The sequence below is a fragment of the Mastigoproctus giganteus genome, chromosome 10 (genome assembly GCF_048544385.1).
Source record: "Mastigoproctus giganteus isolate SK-2022 chromosome 10, ASM4854438v1, whole genome shotgun sequence".
Lineage (NCBI taxonomy): Eukaryota > Metazoa > Arthropoda > Arachnida > Uropygi > Thelyphonidae > Mastigoproctus > Mastigoproctus giganteus.
Window position 1 is genome coordinate 199,758,562 of NC_143584.1, and position 22,611 is coordinate 199,781,172.

Sequence of the window (22,611 nt, forward strand, 5' to 3'; positions counted from 1 at the left end):
AAGAACTGTTGCGTTAAAATAATGCAGAGAACACTGACCGTCCAATAAGATTTAGTTAGGACAGTAATTTTGTTAGTTACTAAATGTATTCTATAAAATTCATTTCCCCAAAGCACAACCTGAGATTGTGTTTAGGGAAATGAATTTTACCGAATATCATCTTTCTATGCAAGGAAGTGTTTCGAGTTCTCTACAGAAAGATAATTGGAAACCCTTCAATATTTGTTCAGCGAGCTTCTACCCAGTAAGTGCTCCAGATTCACAAATCTTTCCCTGATTTTGAAAGAAAGTAAGGAGGCTGATATAAAATACAGCCATAACATCATAAATAGTCACCTATATGCTTAAAACATATTTCAAAACAATGAAAATATAATCCGGTAAACTTGGCAGAAACAAGGTGTTATACTGGAAACTGAAAATTTCCAAGACCTCACTAATTTGGAATCTTCTGCATAATAGCAAGTGCGCCTAAACGCACAGAACCTTTAGTGCTTATTTTTTTTTTTTGATTTCACAAAATTATAATCGCGTATTTGGTACTGCCAGGATATGGATATTAATATTGAAAATATATTGGCATGTAGCAAGTTACCTGGCTAAAAATATTTTAAAGAGCAATAATTGTGAAACATGTAAAGATTTATTACTAGACCCAAAAGATCATAATGTGGACAAGTTATTGTTGTATTAAAGACGTTAATGTGAGAGAGAGTATGGATTAAAATGACCGTCATAGTAATTGTTCAATACATTGAGAAGTGTATCAAATATTTTACTTTTCTGAAGTCTATTTGGTATTTCAAAAGGAAACGTTACCAAGCACATTGGTAACTAGGTACAAGAGTACTATGCACATGTGCAAAAAGTGCTTATTCAGTCTATCTTGTAAATTATGTCAAAACAAAGTGAAAAATATGAATTTGGCTTGCCTGTCGAGTCAGGAATGAAACTCGCTTCAAAAAATTGAAACATGTGTAACCGGGAAATGTTAAGCATGTGCTGTGAAAGATAGAGGGGAAAATTGTCACGATTTTTCTTTTTAGAGATTACTTGTATCAAAGCAATGTCAATCGATCAATAGTGGATTAACTGACCATTTTGAACTACATATACCTTAATGATAAATAACATATAGCTCCTATTCATACGGAGCCCTTGGTTTCATTGCCTGGTTCAGATTGTTGATCAATGAGGATGACCAAAACTCAGTATTGAAAAATATGAAAAATGACAATACAAAATACCCAGATGACTCACCAACCATAGTTTGGAGAATGTCTGTCACCCCCCTTAATCCTATCATGCTTCATATTTGAAACTTATATCTGAGACTGGGCATTTACCCAAATCAAATTAAGATACTTCTGGTATTCAAAAAAGGTGACAAGTGGTCTGTATAAGATTTCAGACCAAAAAAAAAAAAAAAAAAAACACCACCTCTCTAAACTATTTGACATAGTTGTGCATAAACTCCAATTTTTGTAAGCCTTACATGCATCAAATTCAACATGGCTTTGGTTGTGGTAACTCAGCAATCGGTAATTTGCTATACTTTTGGTTATGTACATGAAAAACTCTGTTGAACGTACATACTCTTTCTCCTTAATTAATATTGTTGAAGAACACTCTAGAATCATCTGTAATATGCATGGAACATTCCCACTTTCCATACGTTCATAGATCACCTACAATGTTCTGTCACATTCAGGAATCTTCTGCAATGTTCTGTCACTTTCAGGAATCTTCTCCGATGTTCTACAACTTTCAGCTATTTTCTACGATGTTCTTTCACCAGAGGAATCTTTTACACTTTCTTAGATATTTCGATTCTTCTAGAAATTGTTTAAATATTATTAAAGTTTTTTTTTTAATTTTTGATTTAACTAAATATATATTTTTTTAAAAAAATTGATAAACATGTTGTTCTCATTTCAATAGTACCGCTAAAAATAAAGAAAAAAGAAATGCCGTTCCCAACTTTCTGACGGGATTGCATCTTGTCTCTGTCAGAATATACCACTGATTAAAATAAATATAATCTCCATTTTATGTATAAAAAAGGTTTTTAAATTAAAACCGGGAAAATATAAATGCAAAATTTTTGTAAAACATTTTTCAAGCAAAAACGTTTGATTTTACAGATGTTAGATTATATGTCAAATTGTAAAATTTGAACAAATGATCGGAAAAGAAGTCAAAACTAATGAAGGTATTTGTTAGCTAGACAACGTGGTCAAGCTAATAGATCCCTTGACATGACAGACCAGTTTTCTAAGTGGGTGTGGTCAATGGTATAGCACCTGAGGGCGTCACTAATCCGCGTACCCTCGAATTCGAGATCACCTTTAGCCAATGACAGTTAGGTTCAGGAATAGAGCTACTTTTGAACCTAACTGTCATTGGCTAAAGGTGATCTGGGACAGAATTACGCCTGAACCCCCAGTATTTTTAATCCTTATAAACTCTAATCCTCAGCAATTTTTCATCAAAATTAGAAGAGTTTCATCAGAGTCACTGCGGTTTTTCATCAGCCTTGGAAGAGTCTGTGGTTTTGTTTTGAAGTAAGTATATTTTTCAATTATTCCATACAATAAATTCATTCATTTATTAGCGGTTAAGGTATAATTGGTAATATTCAAGAAAGCTAAATATTTCAGGTTTGCTGAATTTTCTTTGAAAAGATTTAAATTAAAATCACCAAAAAGACTGAGTTCAAAAAATTAATTCGTTATTTTGAAAAATTTCTGTTTGACGGTTGGTATGTTTTATGTCCGAGACCAGAACAGACCAACGTTTTAATTTATTTTAAAAGGGTCACAATATTTTTAACTTGTGGACAATTAGCTTTGTTTATTTTATCTTTTATATAAAAATAAATTGAAATAGTATATTGATAGCAAATCTCCCACTCTATTTGCCGCGTTAAATTTCATTTTTTAACAATTCTAAAAACATTTCTCTGCATTTTTTCAAATTTGCGTCATAATTTCAGAACAATTAATTTTTTACAATATCTGATAGATTAAAAAAGTGCAAACATTTCTAATTTTTAGTTTCTTCTTTATTTCCAGAACCTCAAGTCATTGTTCCAGTATTATTCGAATCGTTCTGGATTTTCTGAATATGGAGTCAATTCTGGATAATGGTTCGCAAGGTTCTAATGAATTGGAAAGAACAAAAGAACTGAAACAAGTGCTCGTGGATTATGGTCAGTTTGCAGAGCCTGGGGCGTTGATTCAAAGAGTTCGAGTACTGCACAAAATAAATCATTTGGTAAATCGATGGATCTTTAAAGTTAGCAGGACGAAGAACATTCCTCCAAATCACGCTAGAAACATGAGAGCTAAAATATATACATTCGGCTCTTACCGCCTTGGTCTCCATACAGAGGATGCAGATATTGATATACTCTGTGTCGCTCCAAATCACGTGAATCGATCAGATTTCTTTGACAGTTTCCTGGAATTGCTAAAAACACGATATGAAGTGAAAGATTTAAGAGCTGTTGAAGAAGCCTACGTACCAGTCATCAAGATGATTTTTTGGGGAATTCATCTCGATATACTATTTGCCCAGCTGGAGTTAACAAATATACCGGAAGATCTAAATTTAATGGACGATAGTCTTTTAAAAAACTTAGATCCGAAGTGTGCACGGAGTTTAAATGGATGTCGAGTCGCTGAGGAAATACTACACATCATTCCGAACAAAAAATGTTTCCAATTAGCTTTAACCACAATTAAATTATGGGCTAAACAACGTGGTATATATTCTAATGTTTTAGGTTATTTAGGAGGTATATCATGGGCCATGCTCGTTGCAGAAATATGCCAACGTTACCCTAATGCAACGGCTGCTACAATTGTTCACAAATTTTTTTTAGTATTCTCAACGTGGTCTTGGCCTAAACCCGTATTATTGAAGCAATTGGAGGACATCAACTTGGGATTTTCTGTTTGGGATCCAAGAGTAAACTTTGCTGAGAGATTCCATGTGATGCCAATCATTACTCCGGCATATCCATATCAGAACTCTGCTTTTAATGTGTCATCATCAACAAGGACTATAATTTGCAATGAACTTAAGCGAGGTTTAATTATCACTGAATCCATCATGATGGGAGAGGAAGACTGGAATCAGCTATTTGAGAAGGAAACTTTTTTCGAGAAGTATGAATATTTCATCATTGTTATTGCACGTGCGAGTACAAAAGGAAATCACCTACAGTGGCATGGCCTGGTGGAATCAAAAATTCGATTATTGATTGTTAACCTGGAGAAGATTCCGACAATGAAATTAGCACAGGTGCACCCAGAATCGTTGACTCGTGCAGATGCTCGGGAGGCTAATTTTCGGTCAAAATGGTTTATAGGAATAAAGTTCAAGAACACTGAATTTGTGAATCTGGAATTAAATAATGCCATCCATCTTTTCAAGAAGAAGGTCATGAAAGATGCTGTTTGTAGAAACGTGTACAAAGTAGGAATGGAATTAGATACTAAACAAATCCGAAGAAACAATCTTTCCAATTATTTGCCGAAAAATGTTTTCAATGGTTCGATAGAAACTATCCCTTTCAAGAAGTGAAAATGCTAAAATGAACTGTTGGGTTGAAACGATCGTCCCTTGAGAAGTAATTTTGTTTTGTTGTTGTATATTTACTACTGTTGATTGTTCAAAAATGATATTTTGTATCTGCATTTGTTACAATAAATGTTTATGTTTTGCAAAATTTCTTGAATTCTTTTCTTGCCTATTTCATTATAGCATTTTAAAAAGAACAAAGTTGAACCTCAATCCAATTCAAAATGTCAAGTGAATTGGGAAATGATTTTTTTACCTTTTTTTTTTTAATTTACACCGATATCTAGTTACTTTGAGGGTTATTAACAGTATTCTGTAAAATTCATTTTCCAATGCATAGCCAAAATAATAATTCGGGCATCTGAGAATGTTGTCGTCTACCCATATGTATTTTGACAATATTTGCATGTCTTCTCTGGTCGATTTACATGATTTCCACAGGTATAACCGAGTTTCCGAGGGAAATCCATTACTTTCCCCGCCTGGGAGTGACAAACTTACATTTCTGTAAAAGACCACTGAGTCAGTAAAGGGATTCGAACATTAATCCCTTTACTTTTCCACGTCTTTAGTGATGCAAACTTCTGTTTGGGATACAACGATGGTTGTATATGCATTTTAAGACAAAGATACAAATATTTCAAATACTCTAGTCTGCTACAATGAAGCAGTGGACAATGACCACGAAATATGTAGAATTTCAAGATGCTTATTAATCAGATATAAAGATGGCATTGGCTGCAATTCAGATCAATATATTATTTGCACCGCTGGAAAGCTTCCATTAGGAAATTGATTAATCTGTTGAAACAAAAAATCTCTTTACATTATTGTTAATGTGGTATAAAATTTGATTGCTATTAAATTCTTAAGAAACCCATGCTGGAATAACGTCCAATCTATTGATCTGTTTCTTTTTATATATTTTTTGTAATGTGTGAAAAAGAATTGCTCCCAAACATACGTTAATTAGAACAAAGCAGCCATTTTCTTTTATCAGCAGAAAATCTTCAGATGGGAGCTTTAAAGGAATTCAAGTAGTTTAATATGTAGTGCATTCACTTATTTTTAAACAGTGCTTTGGCTTGAAGATCAATAATTTCAAGTTGCAAGCTGGGTTTGTAGTTCATGACTTTTTCATGAGATCATATATCAGCAAACGGATTTTAAAATTCGTCAAAAAGTAATTGTAATAACGAAAGGCAACGATTCTTTGGAATTATGTGTTTCTATTTTAGCTCGGTACAACATTCAACTTGAACTAAATTGTCCTACCCAATTAGGGATTTAAATAATAAAAACTTATTCTTAAATTATTTCATGTGAACATACAAATTAGAGACAAATTTTCCTATCCCTTGTAGTTTTAAATTATGAGCATTTGAGTTACTAGAAATGTTTGCAAGATCAAACAGACACTACTTGATAGTTGTTTTATAGGTTTCCCCTTTTCTGTCATTAAATTATCAATTTCATGACGCGATTTAAGAAAAGATATAACACTGCCACGATTATTTATTAATTACAACTTTGTATCCAGTTTCAAATTTCTTTCAGAAATTTGAAACATATGGTGATTAAGGCCAAGTGATCTTATAAAATTTGCACTTGAAATAACCACATTTATGATTCTATGGGGATCCAATACTTTCCCAAAGAGTTTCTTGTTGCACAATGTAGTGAATTCCAATCGGAAGTTCGGCTTCGATATCTAGCATTTTCTTGGATATTCTACTCATAACACAAATGTTTCTGCCAATCATATTTTTGCACCATCAGTTGTCGTCCCTACCAGGTTTCAAATATTTAATCTTAACTTTTCAACAGATTGGCAAAAAATTGTAAAGATTTTCACCAGCAGTGGTTCAGCGAATACTCTGTAATTCAGCTGAATCTTCAACTGGTACAAAATTATTAATTCCACGTATGAAGATAAGGAATTGGACTGTGTCATGTACATCTATACCGTCATCCACTGCTACACAAAAATATTTCAACTTTTTTCCAAAAGTTGTTCGAACAAATTCTTTCCAATATCTTCTATTCTTCACATAAATGTTTGTCGAGACAAAATATGGATAGTTCTACCAATAATTATTTGGATAGTTCTGGTCCAACACTAAATATTGGAATGGAAGGCTCATACAATGCCTCGGAAAATGATAATGAATTGGAAATCAAAAAATGGTCACTTTATAGAGCTTCGATATCTTATCCACAGCATAATAAATGTGCTCGGCAAAGTAAATAAATTAGTAAAACGCGTAATTTTTGAAGTTATCACAAAGAGGAAAATTCCAGTACGTTATGCTGAAAAAATGAGGGCTAAAATATGTAAACGTTTCGACTCTGACTGCCTTGATCTTTATCCGAAATCTGCAGATATTGATATGCTGTGTTGCCACGAAGCACAGATCGATCAGATTTTATTTAACATTTCCGTAAAATTGCTCAAAAAACAATATGAATTCAAATACCTAAGACCAGTTGAAGACGCCTATGCAGCAATCACATAGATGGCATTTGCAGGAATTCAGATCGATATTGTATTTGCACGACTAGAAATGACAAATATACCGGAAGATCTAGAAATTAAAGGACGTCAGTCATAACTATAACATTTAATTTGGCAGAATCATTAAAGTACATTATGGTGGCTTTAAAACACCAAAAACATAGGGCACTGCTACTTTTCCACACTGGAATTGGAAAAACACAGCTACAATTAAATTATTTTTAAAAGTTTAAAATAACAAATTGATTAATCCGTTGAAGTATAAAATTACTTCATATTACTGTAAATTTATTATAAAATTTTAATTCCATTAAATGCTTAAGAAACCCATACTGGAATAATGTTGAATCTCAGAATGCAGTAGAGATGAATGAGGATCACCGAGTCTCTGAACAAGGAGCAGACAAGTCTTTGAGTACGAGGAAAAAACAGAACTCTCCTAAACCATTCATAGCTGAACACTTATTCGCTGCTCTTCCTGAGTAGCCCGTTCTTCATTATCACCACCCCTTAAGGGTCCCCATGGAATATGATGCGAGCCAGTTAAATAACGTTTGGGTGCATTTCTTGCGACTTATGTGAATGTCGAGTCAACTAATGGCAGTCTTTCAAGAATTAGCTGCCACAGATATGATATTTCTGAACGTATACAAACATTAATGGAAATGGATAATAAACATCCGAAGACACCAACTTTCCAATTATTTTTCAAAAAATATTTTCAATGTGCGTCAGAAACGATTCCGTGTCCAAAAGCGAAGAGGCTGAAAAGAACGTTTGTGTTAAAATAATGCAGAGAACACTGACCGTCCAATAAGATGTAGTTTTGTTAGTTACTAAATGTATTCTATAAAAATTCATTTCCTAAAAGCACAACCTGAGATTGTGTTTCGGGAAAAGAATTTTACCAAATATCATCTTTCTATAGAAAGATAAATGGAGTTCGAGTTCTCTACAGAAAGATAAATGGAAACCCTTCAATATTTGTTCAGCGAACTTCTACCCAGTAAGTGCTCCAGATTCACAAATCTTTCCCTGATACAGAGAGAAGAATCCATTGAAAAAAAAGCTAACTTAAAACCAAATATAGTAATTTTGAAAGAAATAAGGAGGCTGATATAAAGTACAGCAAAAACAACAGCAATAGTCACCTATATGCTAAAAACACATTTCAAAACAATGAAAATATAATCCGGTAATCTTGTGGGAAAAAAGGGGTTATACTGGAAACTGAAAATTTCCAAGACCTCACTAATTTGGAATCTTCTGCATAATAGCAAGTGCGCCTAAACGCACAGAAACTTTAGTGCTTATTTTTGACTTCACAAAATTATAATCGCCCAGGTACTGTGAGGATATGGATAATAATGTTGAAAATCTATTGGCATGTTGCCAGTTACCTGGCTAGAAATATTTTAAAGAGCAGTAATTGTGAAACATGTAAAGATTTATTACTAGACCCAAAAGATCATGATATGGACAAATTGTTGTTGTATTAAAGATGTTAAAGTGAGAGAGAGTATGGATTAAAATGACCATCATAGGAATTGTTGAATACATTGAGAAGTGTATCAAATATTTTGCTTTTCTGAAGTCTATTTGGTATTTCATAAGGAAAAGTTAACAAGCACATTGGTAACTTGGTACAAGAGTACTAAGCACATGGGCAAAACGTGCTTGTTCAGTCTATCTTGTAAATTATGTCAAAACAAAGTGAAAAATATGAATTTGGCTTGCCTGTCGAATCAGGCATGAAACTCGCTTCAAAAACTATTGAAACATGTGTAACTGGGAAATGTTAAGCATGTGCTGTGAAAGATAGAGGAGAAATTTTGTCGCGATTTTTCTTTTTAGAGATTACTTGTATCAAAGCAATGTCAATCGATCGATACTGGATTATGACCATTTTGAACTACATATACCTTAATGATAAATAACATATAGCTCCTATTGATTCGGAGCCTTTGGTTTCATTGCCTGGTTGAGATTGTTAATCAATGAGGATGACCAAAACTGAGCATTGAAGAATATGAAAAATGACAATACCAAATACCCAGATGACTCACCAACCGTAGTTTGGGAAATGTCTGTCACCACTCTTAATCCTAACATGCTTCATATTTGAAACTTATCTCTGAGACTGGGCATTTACCAAAATGATTTACCGAAATCATTTCAATCAAATTAAGATACTTCTGGTATTCAAAAAAGGTGACAAGTGGTCTGTATAAGATTTCAGACCAAAAAAAACACCGCCTTTCTCTACCATTTTACACAGTTGTGCCTAAATTCCAATTTTTTCATCCATTGCATACATGAAAATCAACATGGCTTTGGTTGTCGAAAGTCAGCAATCGGTCAGCAATTTGCTATACTTTTGGTTATGTACATACTCTTTATCCTTAATTAATATTGTTGAAGAACACTCTAGAATCATCTATAATATACATGGAACATTCCCACTTTCCATATTTTCTTAAATCACCTACAATGTTCTGTCACTTTCAGGAATCTTCTGCAATGTTCTGTCACTTTCAGGAACTTCTGCAATGTTCTGGCACTTTCAGAAATCTTCTCCGATGTTCTAGAACTTTCATTTTTTTCTACGATTTTCTTTCACCAGAGGAATCTCTTACACTTTCTTGAATATTTCGATTCTTCTAGAAATTGTTTAAATATTATTAAAGTTGTTTTTTAATTTTTGATTTAATTAAAAATAAATTTTTTTAAAAAATTGATATACATGTTGTTCTCATTTTAATAATACCGCTAAAAATAAAGAAAAAGGAAATGCCGTTCCCAACTTTCTGCCAGGATTGCAACTTGTCTCTGTCAGAATATACCACTGATTAAAATAAATATAGTCTTTATTTTATGTATAAAAAAGTTATGAAATTAAAACCGGGAAAATATAAATGCAAAATTTTTGTAAAACATTTTTCAAGCAAAAACGTTTGATTTTACAGATGTTAGATTATATGGCAAATTGCAAAATTTGAACAAATGATTGGAAAAGTCAAGACAAATCAAGTTATTTGATAGCCAAACAACGTGGTCAAGCTAATAGATCCCTTGACATGACAGACCAGTTTTCTAAGTGGGTGTGGTCAATGGTATAGCACCTGAGGGCGTCACTAATCCGCGTACCCTCGAATTCGAGATCACCTTTAGCCAATGACAGTTAGGTTCAGGAATAGAGTTACTTTTGAACCTAACTGTCATTGGCTAAAGGTGATCTGGGACAGAATTACGCCTGAACCCCCAGTATTTTTAATCCCTTATAAACTCTAATCCTCAGCAGTTTTTCATCAAAATTAGAAGATTTCATCAGAGTCACTGCGGTTTTTCATCAGCCTTGGAAGAGTCTGTGGTTTTGTTTTGAAGTAAGTATATTTTTCAATTATTCCATACAATAAATTCATTCATTTATTAGCGGTTAAGGTATAATTGGTAATATTCAAGAAAGCTAAATATTTCAGATTTGCTGAATTTTCTTTGAAAATATTTAAATTAAAATCACCAAAAAGACTGAGTTCAAAAAATTAATTCTTTATTTTGAAAAATTTCTGTTTGACGGTTGGTATGCTTTATGTCCGAGACCAGAACAGACCAACGTTTTAATTTTTTTAAAAGGGTCACAATATTTTTAACTTGTGGACAATTAGCTTTGTTTATTTTATCTTTTATATCAAAATAAATTGAAATAGTATATTGATAGGAAATCTCCCACTCTATTTGCCGCGTTAAATTTCATTTTTTAACAATTCTAAAAACATTTCTCTGCATTTTTTCAAATTTGCGTCATAATTTCAGAACAATTAATTTGTTACAATATCTGATAGATTAAAAAAGTGCAAACATTTCTAATTTTTAGTTTCTTCTTTATTTGCAGAACCTCAAGTCATTGTTCCAGTATTATTCGAATCGTTCTGGATTTTCTGAATATGGAGTCAATTCTGGATAATGGTTCGCAAGGTTCTAATGAATTGGAAAGAACAAAAGAACTGAAACAAGTGCTCGTGGATTATGATCAGTTTGCAGAGCCTGGGGCGTTGATTCAAAGAGTTCGAGTACTGCACAAAATAAATCATTTGGTAAATCGATGGATCTTTAAAGTTAGCAGGACGAAGAACATTCCTCCAAATCATGCTAGAAACATGAGAGCTAAAATATATACATTCGGCTCTTACCGCCTTGGTCTCCATACAGAGGATGCAGATATTGATATACTCTGTGTCGCTCCAAATCACGTGAATCGATCAGATTTCTTTGACAGTTTCCTGGAATTGCTAAAAACGATATGAAGTGAAAGATTTAAGAGCTGTTGAAGAAGCCTACGTACCAGTCATCAAGATGATTTTTTGGGGAATTCATCTCGATATACTATTTGCCCGGCTGGAGTTAACAAATATACCGGAAGATCTAAATTTAATGGACGATAGTCTTTTAAAAAACGTAGATCCGAAGTGTGCACGGAGTTTAAATGGATGTCGAGTCGCTGAGGAAATACTACACATCATTCCGAACAAAAAATGTTTCCAATTAGCTTTAACCACAATTAAATTATGGGCTAAACAACGTGGTATATATTCTAATGTTTTAGGTTATTTAGGAGGTATATCATGGGCCATGCTCGTTGCAGAAATATGCCGACGTTACCCTAATGCAACGGCTGCTACAATTGTTCACAAATTTTTTTTAGTATTCTCAACGTGGTCTTGGCCTAAACCCGTATTATTGAAGCAATTGGAGGACATCAACGTGGGATTTTCTGTTTGGGATCCAAGAGTAAACTTTGCTGAGAGATACCATGTGATGCCAATCATTACTCCGGCATATCCATATCAGAACTCTGTTTTTAATGTGTCATCGTCAAAAAGGACTATAATTTGCAGTGAACTTAAGCGAGGTTTAATTATCACTGAATCCATCATGATGGGAGAGGAAGATTGGAATCAGCTATTTGAGAAGCAAATTTTTTTCGAGAAGTATGAATATTTCATCATTGTTATTGCACGTGCGAGTACAAAAGCAAATCACCTACAATGGCATGGCCTGGTGGAATCAAAAATTCGATTATTAATTGTTAACCTGGAGAAGGTTCCGACAATGAAATTAGCACAGGTGCACCCAGAATCGTTGACTCGTGCAGATGTTCGGGAGGCTAATTTTCGGTCAAAATGGTTTATAGGAATAAAGTTCAAGAACACTGAATTTGTGAATCTCGAATTGAATAATGCCATCCATCTTTTCAAGAAGAAGGTCACGAAAGATGCTGTTTGTAGAAACGTGTACAAAGTAGGAATGGAATTAGATACTAAACAAATCGGAAGAAACAATCTTTCCAATTATTTGCCGAAAAATGTTTTCAATGGTTCGATAGAAGCTATCCCTCTCAAGAAGCGAAAATGCTAAAAAGAACTGTTGGGTTCAAACGATCTTCCCTTGAGAAGTAATTTTGTTTTGTTGTTGTATATTTACTACTGTTGATTGTTCAAAAATAATGTTTTGTATCTGCATTTGTTACAATAAATGTTTATGTTTTGTAAAATTTCAAGAATTCCTTTCTTGCCTATTTCATTATAGCAGTTTAAAAAGAAAAAAATTTGAACCTCATTCCAATTCAAAATGTCAAGTGAATTGGGAAATAATTTTTTTACCTTTTTTTTAAATTTACATCGTATTCTAGTTACTTTGAGGGTTATTAACAGTATTCTGTAAAATTCATTTTCCAATGAATAGCCAAAATAATTATAGGAAGGTACTCGCACTCATCAAAATTGGGGCATCTGACAATGTTGTCGTCTACCCATATGTATTTTAACCATATTTGCATGTCTTCTCTGGACGATTTACATGATTTCCACAGGTATAACAGAGTTTCCGAGGGAAATCCATTACTTTCCACGCCTAGGAGTGACAAACCTACATTTCCCTAAAAGACCATTGAGGCAGTAAAGGGATTCAAACATTAATCCCTTTACTTTTCCACGTCTTTAGTGATGCAAACGTCTGTTTTGGATACAACTATGGTTGTATATGCATGTTAAGACAAAGATACAAGTATTTCTCATACTCTAGCCTGCTACAATGAGCCAGTGGACAATGACCACGAAATATATAGAATTTCAAAATGCTTATTAATCAGATATAAAGATGGCATTGCCTGCAGTTCAGATCAATATCATATTTGCACCGCTGGAAAGCTTACATTAGGAAATTGATTAATCTGTTGAACAAAAAATCTGTTTACATTATTGTTAATGAAGTATAAAATTTGAATGCCATTAAATTCTTAAGAATCCCATGCTGGAATAACGTCGAATCTATTGCTCGTCTATTGATCTGTTTCTTTTTAAATATTTGTTGTAATGTGTGAAAAAGAATTGCTCGCAAACATACGTTAATTAGAACAAAGCAGCCATTTTCTTTTCTCACCAGAAAATCTTCAGATGGGAGCCTTATAGCAATTCGAGTAGTTGATTATCTAGTGGATTCACTTATTTTTGAACAGTGCTTTGGCTTGAAGATCAATAATTTCAAGTTGCAAGGTGGGTTTGTAGTTCATGTCTTTTTCATGAGATCATATATCAGCAAACTGACTTTAAAATTCGTCAAAAGTTATTGTAAAATCGAAAGGCAACGATTCTTTGGAATTATGTGTTTCTATTTTAGCTCAGTACCACATTCAACTTGAACTAAATTCTCGTATTCAATTTGGGATTTAAATAATAACAACTAATTCTTAAATTATTTCATGTCAACATAGAAATTAGAGACAAATTTTCCTTTCCATTGTAGTTTTAAATTAAGAGCATTTCAGTTACTAGAAATGTTTGCAAGATCAAACAGACACTGCTTGATAGTTGTTTTATTGGTTTCCCCTTTTCTGTCATTAAATTATCAATTTCATGATGCGATTTAAGAAAAGATATCACACTGCCACGATTATTTATTAATTACAACTTTGTATTCAGTTTCAAATTTCTTTCAGAAATTTTTTTCAAATAAGTTTCAAATTTCTTTCAGAAATTTGAAACATATGGTGATTAAGGCCAAGTGATCTTATAAAATTTGCACTTGAAGTAACCACATTTATGATTCTATGGTGATCCAATACTTTCCCAAAGAGTTTCTGGTTGCACAATGTAGTGAATTCCTATCGGAAGTTCGGCTTCGATATCTAGCATTTTCTTGGTTATTCTACTCACAACACCAATGTTTCTGCCAATCATATTTTTTGCACCATCAGTTGTCGTCCCTACCAGGTTTCAAATATTTAATCTTAACTTTTCAACACATTGGCAAAAAATTTTAAAGATTATCACCAGCAGTCGTTCAGCGAATACTCTGTAAATCAGCTGAATCTTCGAATGGTACAAATTTATTAATTCTCACGTATGAAGATAACGAGTTGGACTGTGTCATGTACATCTATACCGTCATACACTGCTACACAAAAATATTTCAATTTTTTTCCAAAAGTTGTTCGAAGAAATTCTTTCCAATATCTTTTACTCTTCGCATAATTGTTTGTCGAGAGAAACTATAATTATTTGGATAGTTTGGGTCTAAGACTAAATATTGGAACGGAAGGCTCACACAATGCCTCGGAAAATTATAATGAATTGGAAATCAAAAAATGGTCAGTTTATAGAGCTTCGAGATCTCATCCACAACATAATAAATGTGCTCGGCAAAGTAATTAAATTAGTAAAATGCGTAATTTTTGAAGTTATCACAAAGACGAAAATTCCAGTACATTACGCTGAAAACATGAGGGCTACAATATGTATACTTTTAGACTCTGACTGCCTTGATCATTATCCGAAATGTGCACATATTGATATCCTGTGTTGCCACGAAGCATAGATCGATCAGATTTTATTTAACATTTCCGTAAAATTGCTCAAAAAACAATATGAATTCAAATACCTAAGAGCAGTTGAAGACGCCTATATACCAATCACATAGATGGCATTTGAAGGAATTCAGATGGATATTGTATTAGCACGACTAGAAATGACAAATATACCTAAAGATCTAGAAATTAAAGGACGTCAGTCCGAGTTATAACATTTAATTTCGCAGAATCATTAAAGTACATTATGGTGGCTTTAAAACACCGAAAACATAGGGCACTGCTACTTTTCCACACTGGAATGGGAGAAACACAGCTAGAATTAAATTATTTTTAAAAGTTTAAAATAACAAATTGATTAATCCGTTGAAGTATAAAATTACTTCATATTACTGTAAATTTATTATAAAATTTTAATTCCCTTAAATGCTTAAGAAACCCATACTGGAATAATGTTGAATCTCAGAATGTAGTAGAGATGAATAAGGATCACCGAGTCTCTGAACAAGGAGCAGACAACTCTTTGAGTACGTGGAAAAAACAGAACTCTCCTAAACCATTCATAGCTGAACACTTATTCGCTGCTCTTCCTGAGTAGCCCGTTCTTCATTATCACCAACTCTTAAGGGTTCCCATGGAATATGATGCGAGCCAGTTAAATAACGGTTGGGTGCATTTCTTGCGATTTATGTGAATGTGGAGTCAACTAATGGCAGAGTCTTTCAAGAATAAGATGCGACAGATATGATATTTCTGAACTTATACAAACATGAATGGAAATGGATAATAAACTTCCGAAGACACCAACTTTCCAATTATTTTTCAAAAAATATTTTCAACGTTTCAGAAACGATTCCGTGTCCAAAAGCGAAGAAGCTGAAAAGAACTGTTGCGTCAAAAAAATGCACACAACACTGACCGTCCAATAAGATGTAGTTAGAACAGTAATTTTGTTAGTTACTAAATGTATTCTATAAAATTCATTTCCCCAAAGCACAACCTGCGATTGATTGTGTTTCGGGAAAAGAATTTACCGAGTATCATCTTTCTATAGAAAGATAAATGGAGTTCGAGTTCTCTACAGAAAGATAAATGGAATATTTTTCAATATTTTTTCAGCGAGATTCTACCCAGTAAGTGCTCCAAATTCACAAATCTTTCCCTGATACAGAGAGAAGACTCCATTGAAAAAAAAAGCTAACTTAAAACCAAATATAGTAACTTTGAAAGAAAATAAGGAGGCTGATATAAAGTACAGCCATAACATCAGAAATAGTCACCTATATGCTGAAAACATATTTCAAAACAATGAAAATATAATCCGGAAACTTGCCAGAAAAAAGGGGTTATACTGCAAACTGAAAATGTCCAAGACCTCATAATTTGGAATCTTCTGCATAATAGCAAGTGCGCCTAAACGCACTTGCTATTAAGTGCTTATTTTTGACTTCACAAAATTATAATCGCCCAGGTACTGCGAGGATATGGATATTAATGTTGAAAATATATTGGCATGTCGCAAGTTACCTGGCTAAAAATATTTTAAAGAGCAATAATTGTGAAACATGTAAAGATTTATTACTAGACCCAAAAGATCATAATGTGGACAAGTTATTGTTGTATTAAAGATGTTAATGTGAGAGAGAGTATGGATTAAAATGACCGTCATAGTAATTGTTCAATACATTGAGAAGTGTATCAAATATTTTACTTTATTGAAGTCTATTTGGTATTTCATAAGGAAAAGTTACCAAGCACATTGGTAACTAGGTACAAGAGTACTAAGCACATGTGCAAAAAGTGCTTATTCAGTCTATCTTGTAAATTATGTCAAAACAAAGTGAAAAATATGAATTTGGCTTTCCTGTCGAGTCAGGAATGAAACTCGCTTCAAAAAATTGAAACATGTGTAACCGGGAAATGTTAAGCATGTGTTGTGAAAGATAGAGGGGAAAATTGTCACGATTTTTCTTTTTAGAGATTACTTGTATCAAAGCAATATCAATCGATCAATACTGGATTAACTGACCATTTTGAACTACATATACCTTAGTGATAAATAACATATAGCTCCTATTGTTACGGAACCCTTGGTTTCATTGCCTGGTTCAGATTGTTGATCAATGAGGATGACCAAAACTCAGTATTGAAAAATATGAAAAATGACAATACAAAATACCCAGATGACTCACCAACCATAGTTTGGAGAATGTCTGTCATCCCCCTTAATCGTATCATGCTTCATATTTATAACTTATCTCTGAGACTGGGCATTTATCCAATTCAAATTATGATACGTCTGGTATTCAAAAAAGGTGACAAGTGGTCTGTATAAGATTTCAGACCAAAAAAAAAAAAAAAAACCACCTTTTTAAACTATTTGACACAGTTGTGCATAAACTCCAATTTTTTCAAGCCTTACATGCATCAAAATCAACATGGCTTTGGTTGTGGTAACTCAGCAATCGGTAATTTGCTATACTTTTGGTTATGCACATGAAAAACTCTGTTGAATGTACATACTCTTTCTCCTTCATTAATATTGTTGAAGAACACTCTAGAAGCATCTGTAATATACATGGAACATTCCCACTTTCCATATATTCTTAAATCACCTACAATGTTCTGTCACTTTCAGGAATTTTCTCCGATGTCCTACAACTTTCAGTTTTTTTCTACGATTTTCTTTCACCAGAGGAATCTCTTACACTTTCTTGAATAATTCGATTCTTCTAGAAATTGTTTACATATTATTAAAGTTTTTTTTAAATTTTTTATTTAATTAAAAATATATTTTTTAAAAAATTGATAAACATGTTGTTCTCATTTTAATAATACCGCTAAAAATAAAGAAAAAAGAAATGTCGTTCCATACTTTCTGCCAGGATTGCAACTTGTCTCTGTCAGAATATACCACTGATTAAAATAAATATGAACTCTATTTTATGTATAAAAAGGTTATGAAATTAAAACCGTAAAAATATAAATGCAAAATTTTTGCAAAACATTTTTCAAGCAAAAACGTTTGATTTTACAGATGTTAGATTATATGTCAAATTGTAAAATTTGAACAATTGATTGGGAAAGAAGTCAAGACTAATCAAGGTTAGCTAGACAACGTCGTCAAGCTAACAGATCACTTGACAGGACAGACAAGTTTTCTAAGTGGGTGTGGTCAATGCAAGGGTACGCGGATTAGTGACGCCCTCAGGTATAGCACCTGAGGGCGTCACTAATCCGCTTACCCTCGAACTCCAGATCACCTTTAGCCAATGACAGTTAGGTTCAGGAATAGAGTTACTTTTGAACCTAACTGTCATTGGCTAAAGGTGATCTGGGATAGAAATACGCCTGAACCCCCATTATTTTTAATCCCTTATAAACTCTAATCCTCAGCAGTTTTTCATCAAAATTAGAAGAGTTTCATCAGAGTCACTGCTGTTTTTCATCAGCCTTGGAAGAGTCTGTGGTTTTGTTTTGAAGTAAGTAAATTTTTCAATTATTGCATACAATAAATTCATTCATTTATTAGCGGTTAAGGTATAATTCGTAATATTCAAGAAAGCTAAATATTTCAGGTTTGCTCAATTTTCTTTGAAAAGATTTAAATTAAAATCACCAAAAAGACTGAGTTCAAAAAATTAATTCGTTATTTTGAAAAATTTCTGTTTGACGGTTGGTATGTTTTATGTCCGAGACCAGAACAGACCAACATTTTAATTTATTTTAAAAGGGTCACAATATTTTTAACTTGTGGACAATTAGCTTTGTTTATTTTATCTTTTATATCAAAATAAATTGAAATAGTATATTGATAGGAAATCTCCCACTCTATTTGCCGCGTTAAATTTCATTTTTTAACAATTCTAAAAACATTTCTCTGCATTTTTTCAAATTTGCGTCATAATTTCAGAACAATTAATTTTTTACATAATCTGATAGATTAAAAAAGTGCAAACGTTTCTAATTTTTAGTTTCTTCTTTATTTGCAGAACCTCAAGTCATTGTTCCAGTATTATTCGAATCGTTCTGGATTTTTCTGAATATGGAGTCAATTCTGGATAATGGTTCGCAAGGTTCTAATGAATTGGAAAGAACAAAAGAACTGGAACAAGTGCTCGTGGATTATGGTCAGTTTGCAGAGCCTGGGGCGTTGCTTCAAAGAGTTCGAGTACTGCACAAAATAAATAATTTGGTAAATCGATGGATCTTTAAAGTTAGCAGGACGAAGAACATTCCTCCAAATCACGCTAGAAACATGAGAGCTAAAATATATACATTCGGCTCTTACCGCCTTGGCCTCCATACAGAGGAGGCAGATATTGATATACTCTGTGTCGCTCCAAATCACGTGAATCGATCAGATTTCTTTGACAGTTTCCTGGAATTGCTAAAAACACGATATGAAGTGAAAGATTTAAGAGCTGTTGAAGAAGCCTACGTACCAGTCATCAAGATGATTTTTTGGGGAATTCATCTCGATATACTATTTGCCCGGCTGGAATTAACAAATATACCGGAAGATCTAAATTTAATGGACGATAGTCTTTTAAAAAACTTAGATCCGAAGTGTGCACGGAGTTTAAATGGATGTCGAGTCGCTGAGGAAATACTACACATCATTCCGAACAAAAAAAGTTTCCATTTAGCTTTAACCACAATTAAGTTATGGGCTAAACAACGTGGTATATATTCTAATGTTTTAGGTTATTTAGGAGGTATATCATGGGCCATGCTCGTTGCAGAAATATGCCAACGTTACCCTAATGCAACGGCTGCTACAATTGTTCACAAATTTTTTTTAGTATTCTCAACGTGGTCTTGGCCTAAACCCGTATTATTGAAGCAATTGGAGGACATCAACTTGGGATTTTCTGTTTGGGATCCAAGAGTAAACTTTGCTGAGAGATACCATGTGATGCCAATCATTACTCCGGCATATCCATATCAGAACTCTGCTTTTAATGTGTCATCGTCAACAAGGACTATAATTTGCAGTGAACTTAAGCGAGGTTTAATTATCACTGAATCCATCATGATGGGAGAGGAAGATTGGAATCAGCTATTTGAGAAGCAAAATTTTTTCGAGAAGTATGAATATTTCATCATTGTTATTGCACGTGCGAGTACAAAAGCAAATCACCTACAATGGCATGGCCTGGTGGAATCAAAAATTCGATTATTAATTGTTAACCTGGAGAAGGTTCCGACAATGAAATTAGCACAGGTGCACCCAGAATCGTTGACTCGTGCAGATGCTCGGGAGGCTAATTTTCGGTCAAAATGGTTTATAGGAATAAAGTTCAAGAACACTGAATTTGTGAATCTCGAATTGAATAATGCCATCCATCTTTTTAAGAAGAAGGTCATGAAAGATGCTGTTTGTAGAAACGTGTACAAAGTAGGAATGGAATTAGATATTAAACAAATCGGAAGAAACAATCTTTCCAATTATTTGCCGAAAAATGTTTCAATGGGTTGATAGAAACTGTCCCTTTCAAGAAGCGAAAATGCTAAAAAGAACTGTTGGGTTGAAACGATCTTCATTTGAGAAGTAATTTTGTTTTGTTGTTGTATATTTACTACTGTTAATTGTTCAAAAATAATGTTTTGTATCTGCATTTGTTACAATAAATGTTTATGTTTTGTAAAATTTCTTGAATTCTTTTCTTGCCTATTTCATTATAGCAGTTTAAAAAGAACAAATTTGAACCTCATTCCAATTCAGAATGTCAAGTGAATTGGGAAATGATTTTTTTACCTTTTGTTTTTAAATTTACACCGTATTCTAGTTACTTTGAGTGTTATTAAGAGTATTCTGTAAAATTCATTTTCCAATGAATAGCCAAAATAATTATAGGAAGGTACTTGCACTCATCAAAATTGGGGCATCTGAGAATGTTGTCGTCTACCCATATGTATTTTGACCATATTTGCATGTCTTCTCTGGTCGACATACATGATTTCCACAGGTACAACCAAGTTTCCGATGGAAAACCATTACTTTCCCCGCCTGGGAGTGACAAACTTACATTTCTGTAAAAGACCACTGAGCCAGTAAAGGGATTCGAACATTAATCCCTTTACTTTTCCACGTCTTTAGTGATGCAAACTTCTGTTTGGGATACAACGATGGTTGTATATGCATTTTAAGACAAAGATACAAATATTTCAAATACTCTAGTCTGCTCCAATGAAGCAGTGGACAATGACCACGAAATATATAGAATTTCAAGATGCTTATTAAACAGATATAAAGATGGCATTGGCTGCAATTCAGATCAATATATTATTTGTACCGCTGGAAAGTTTACATTAGGAAATTGATTAATCTGTTGAAACAAAAAATCGCTTTACATTATTGTTAATGTAGTATAAAATTTGAATGCCATTAAATTCTTAAGAAACGAATGCTGGAAGAACGTCTAATCTCAGAATGCTGTAGAGAAGAGTAAGGATCGCGATGTCTCTGAACAAAGAACAGGAAAGTCTTTGAGGACGACGAAGAAACAGAACCCTCATAAACAACGCATAGCTGAACACTCTTATCCGCCGTTCTTCAATATCACCACCCCTTAAGGGCCCCTATCGCAAGTGACAACCCCATTATGAGCCAGTTCAATAATGATTGGGTGCATTTCTTTCAACTTGTGAATGCCAAGTTACCGAATAGCGAACAGTCTTTCAAGAAAAAGGTGATAAAAGATGTTATCCAGAAGCTTATACCATCAGGAATGGAAACCCTTCAATATTTTATACTTCATTCTTAGGAAACATTTTCCTCAAACACAAGAAATTGAAATTCATTAAAGTAAACAAAATGATGCGCGTCAGTACCCTCAATGGACGTTCGATGCTTTTAACACGAGTAAGGCGATATAACATACAACAGAGGGACTTTAAAAGTGTTTGATAATTGGTTTAACAGAACATGGGTGGTCACCGCGCTTGTTTATTTCTATTAATAACAAGATTATTTTATTATCCATTATCAGAGAATAGAACAACGAACAGATTTGGTAATAAGAAGAAATCGAACTGTAACATCCATCATTGACATACGTTCAACATTAAAACCGTATGCACAATATAAGTATGCCTTAAGAAAAATAAACTACGTTACTTAAACGAAAGGTAGTCACTTTGAAATTCAAGAGTCAAGGCAAACTTGTGGATGATGTTGAATAGTGACGGGAAATAGACAAGAAAAAACAATGGTAGAGTCACTATCTGATTTCGCTCAGTGGATGGAACTTCATAAAGTCCTGGTGACAGAGTAAAAGCGAAACAGCATAAGATTCTTCATTTGTCTACGAAGAACATGGAAATTAATTTCACTAAGAATATCAGATTCTTCATGGGTTGCAGTGATTACTTTGGGTAGACGACTTATCTCAGCCATGAGTCTTTTTGAGCTCATGAAAGTAACCACAAAGTGTTCTGAGTGATAAAATACAGGTCTACGGAACGGAAGGCATCGAAAAAAATTTTGGACTGCCTTCAATTTTGTTAATAAAACTCTTAGTATGAGGATTCCAGATCGGTGAGCTGAAATCAAGGGTTGGCAGAACAATGGGTTCATATAGGATGACAGAATATCTGTATTTTTTCAACTTGTAGGGTTCCATTTGATAAACCCCAGTGTGTT

The 22,611-nt window shown here is 33.4% G+C and overlaps 3 protein-coding genes across 3 annotated transcripts; all 3 read left to right on the forward strand.

Annotated features, from left to right (window-relative positions):
* Nucleotides 1-3,126: 3,126 nt before the first annotated feature.
* On the forward strand, nucleotides 3,127-4,590 carry LOC150079766 (poly(A) polymerase type 3-like). The gene has a single exon (XM_090383225.1). It carries the CDS (start codon nucleotides 3,127-3,129, stop codon nucleotides 4,588-4,590), a length of 1,464 nt encoding a protein of 487 aa, XP_090239351.1.
* Nucleotides 4,591-11,046: 6,456 nt separating this feature from the next.
* Nucleotides 11,047-12,517, forward strand: LOC150079767 (poly(A) polymerase type 3-like). Its single transcript, XM_090383226.1, is given in 2 exon segments — nucleotides 11,047-11,396; nucleotides 11,398-12,517. Coding segments are annotated over 2 exon segments (1,470 nt in total).
* A 6,491-nt stretch (nucleotides 12,518-19,008) lies between these two features.
* LOC150079768 (poly(A) polymerase type 3-like) lies at nucleotides 19,009-20,445 on the forward strand. Its single transcript, XM_090383228.1, has one exon. The coding sequence runs from the start codon at nucleotides 19,009-19,011 to the stop codon at nucleotides 20,443-20,445; it is 1,437 nt and encodes a 478-aa protein (XP_090239354.1).
* Nucleotides 20,446-22,611: the final 2,166 nt, after the last annotated feature.

What these genes read in the sequence shown, in the direction of transcription:
- LOC150079768 (XM_090383228.1), top strand. Translation starts at nt 19,009, where the DNA reads ATGGAGTCAATTCTGGATAATGGTTCGCAAGGTTCTAATGAATTGGAA.
- LOC150079766 (XM_090383225.1), top strand. Translation starts at nt 3,127, where the DNA reads ATGGAGTCAATTCTGGATAATGGTTCGCAAGGTTCTAATGAATTGGAA.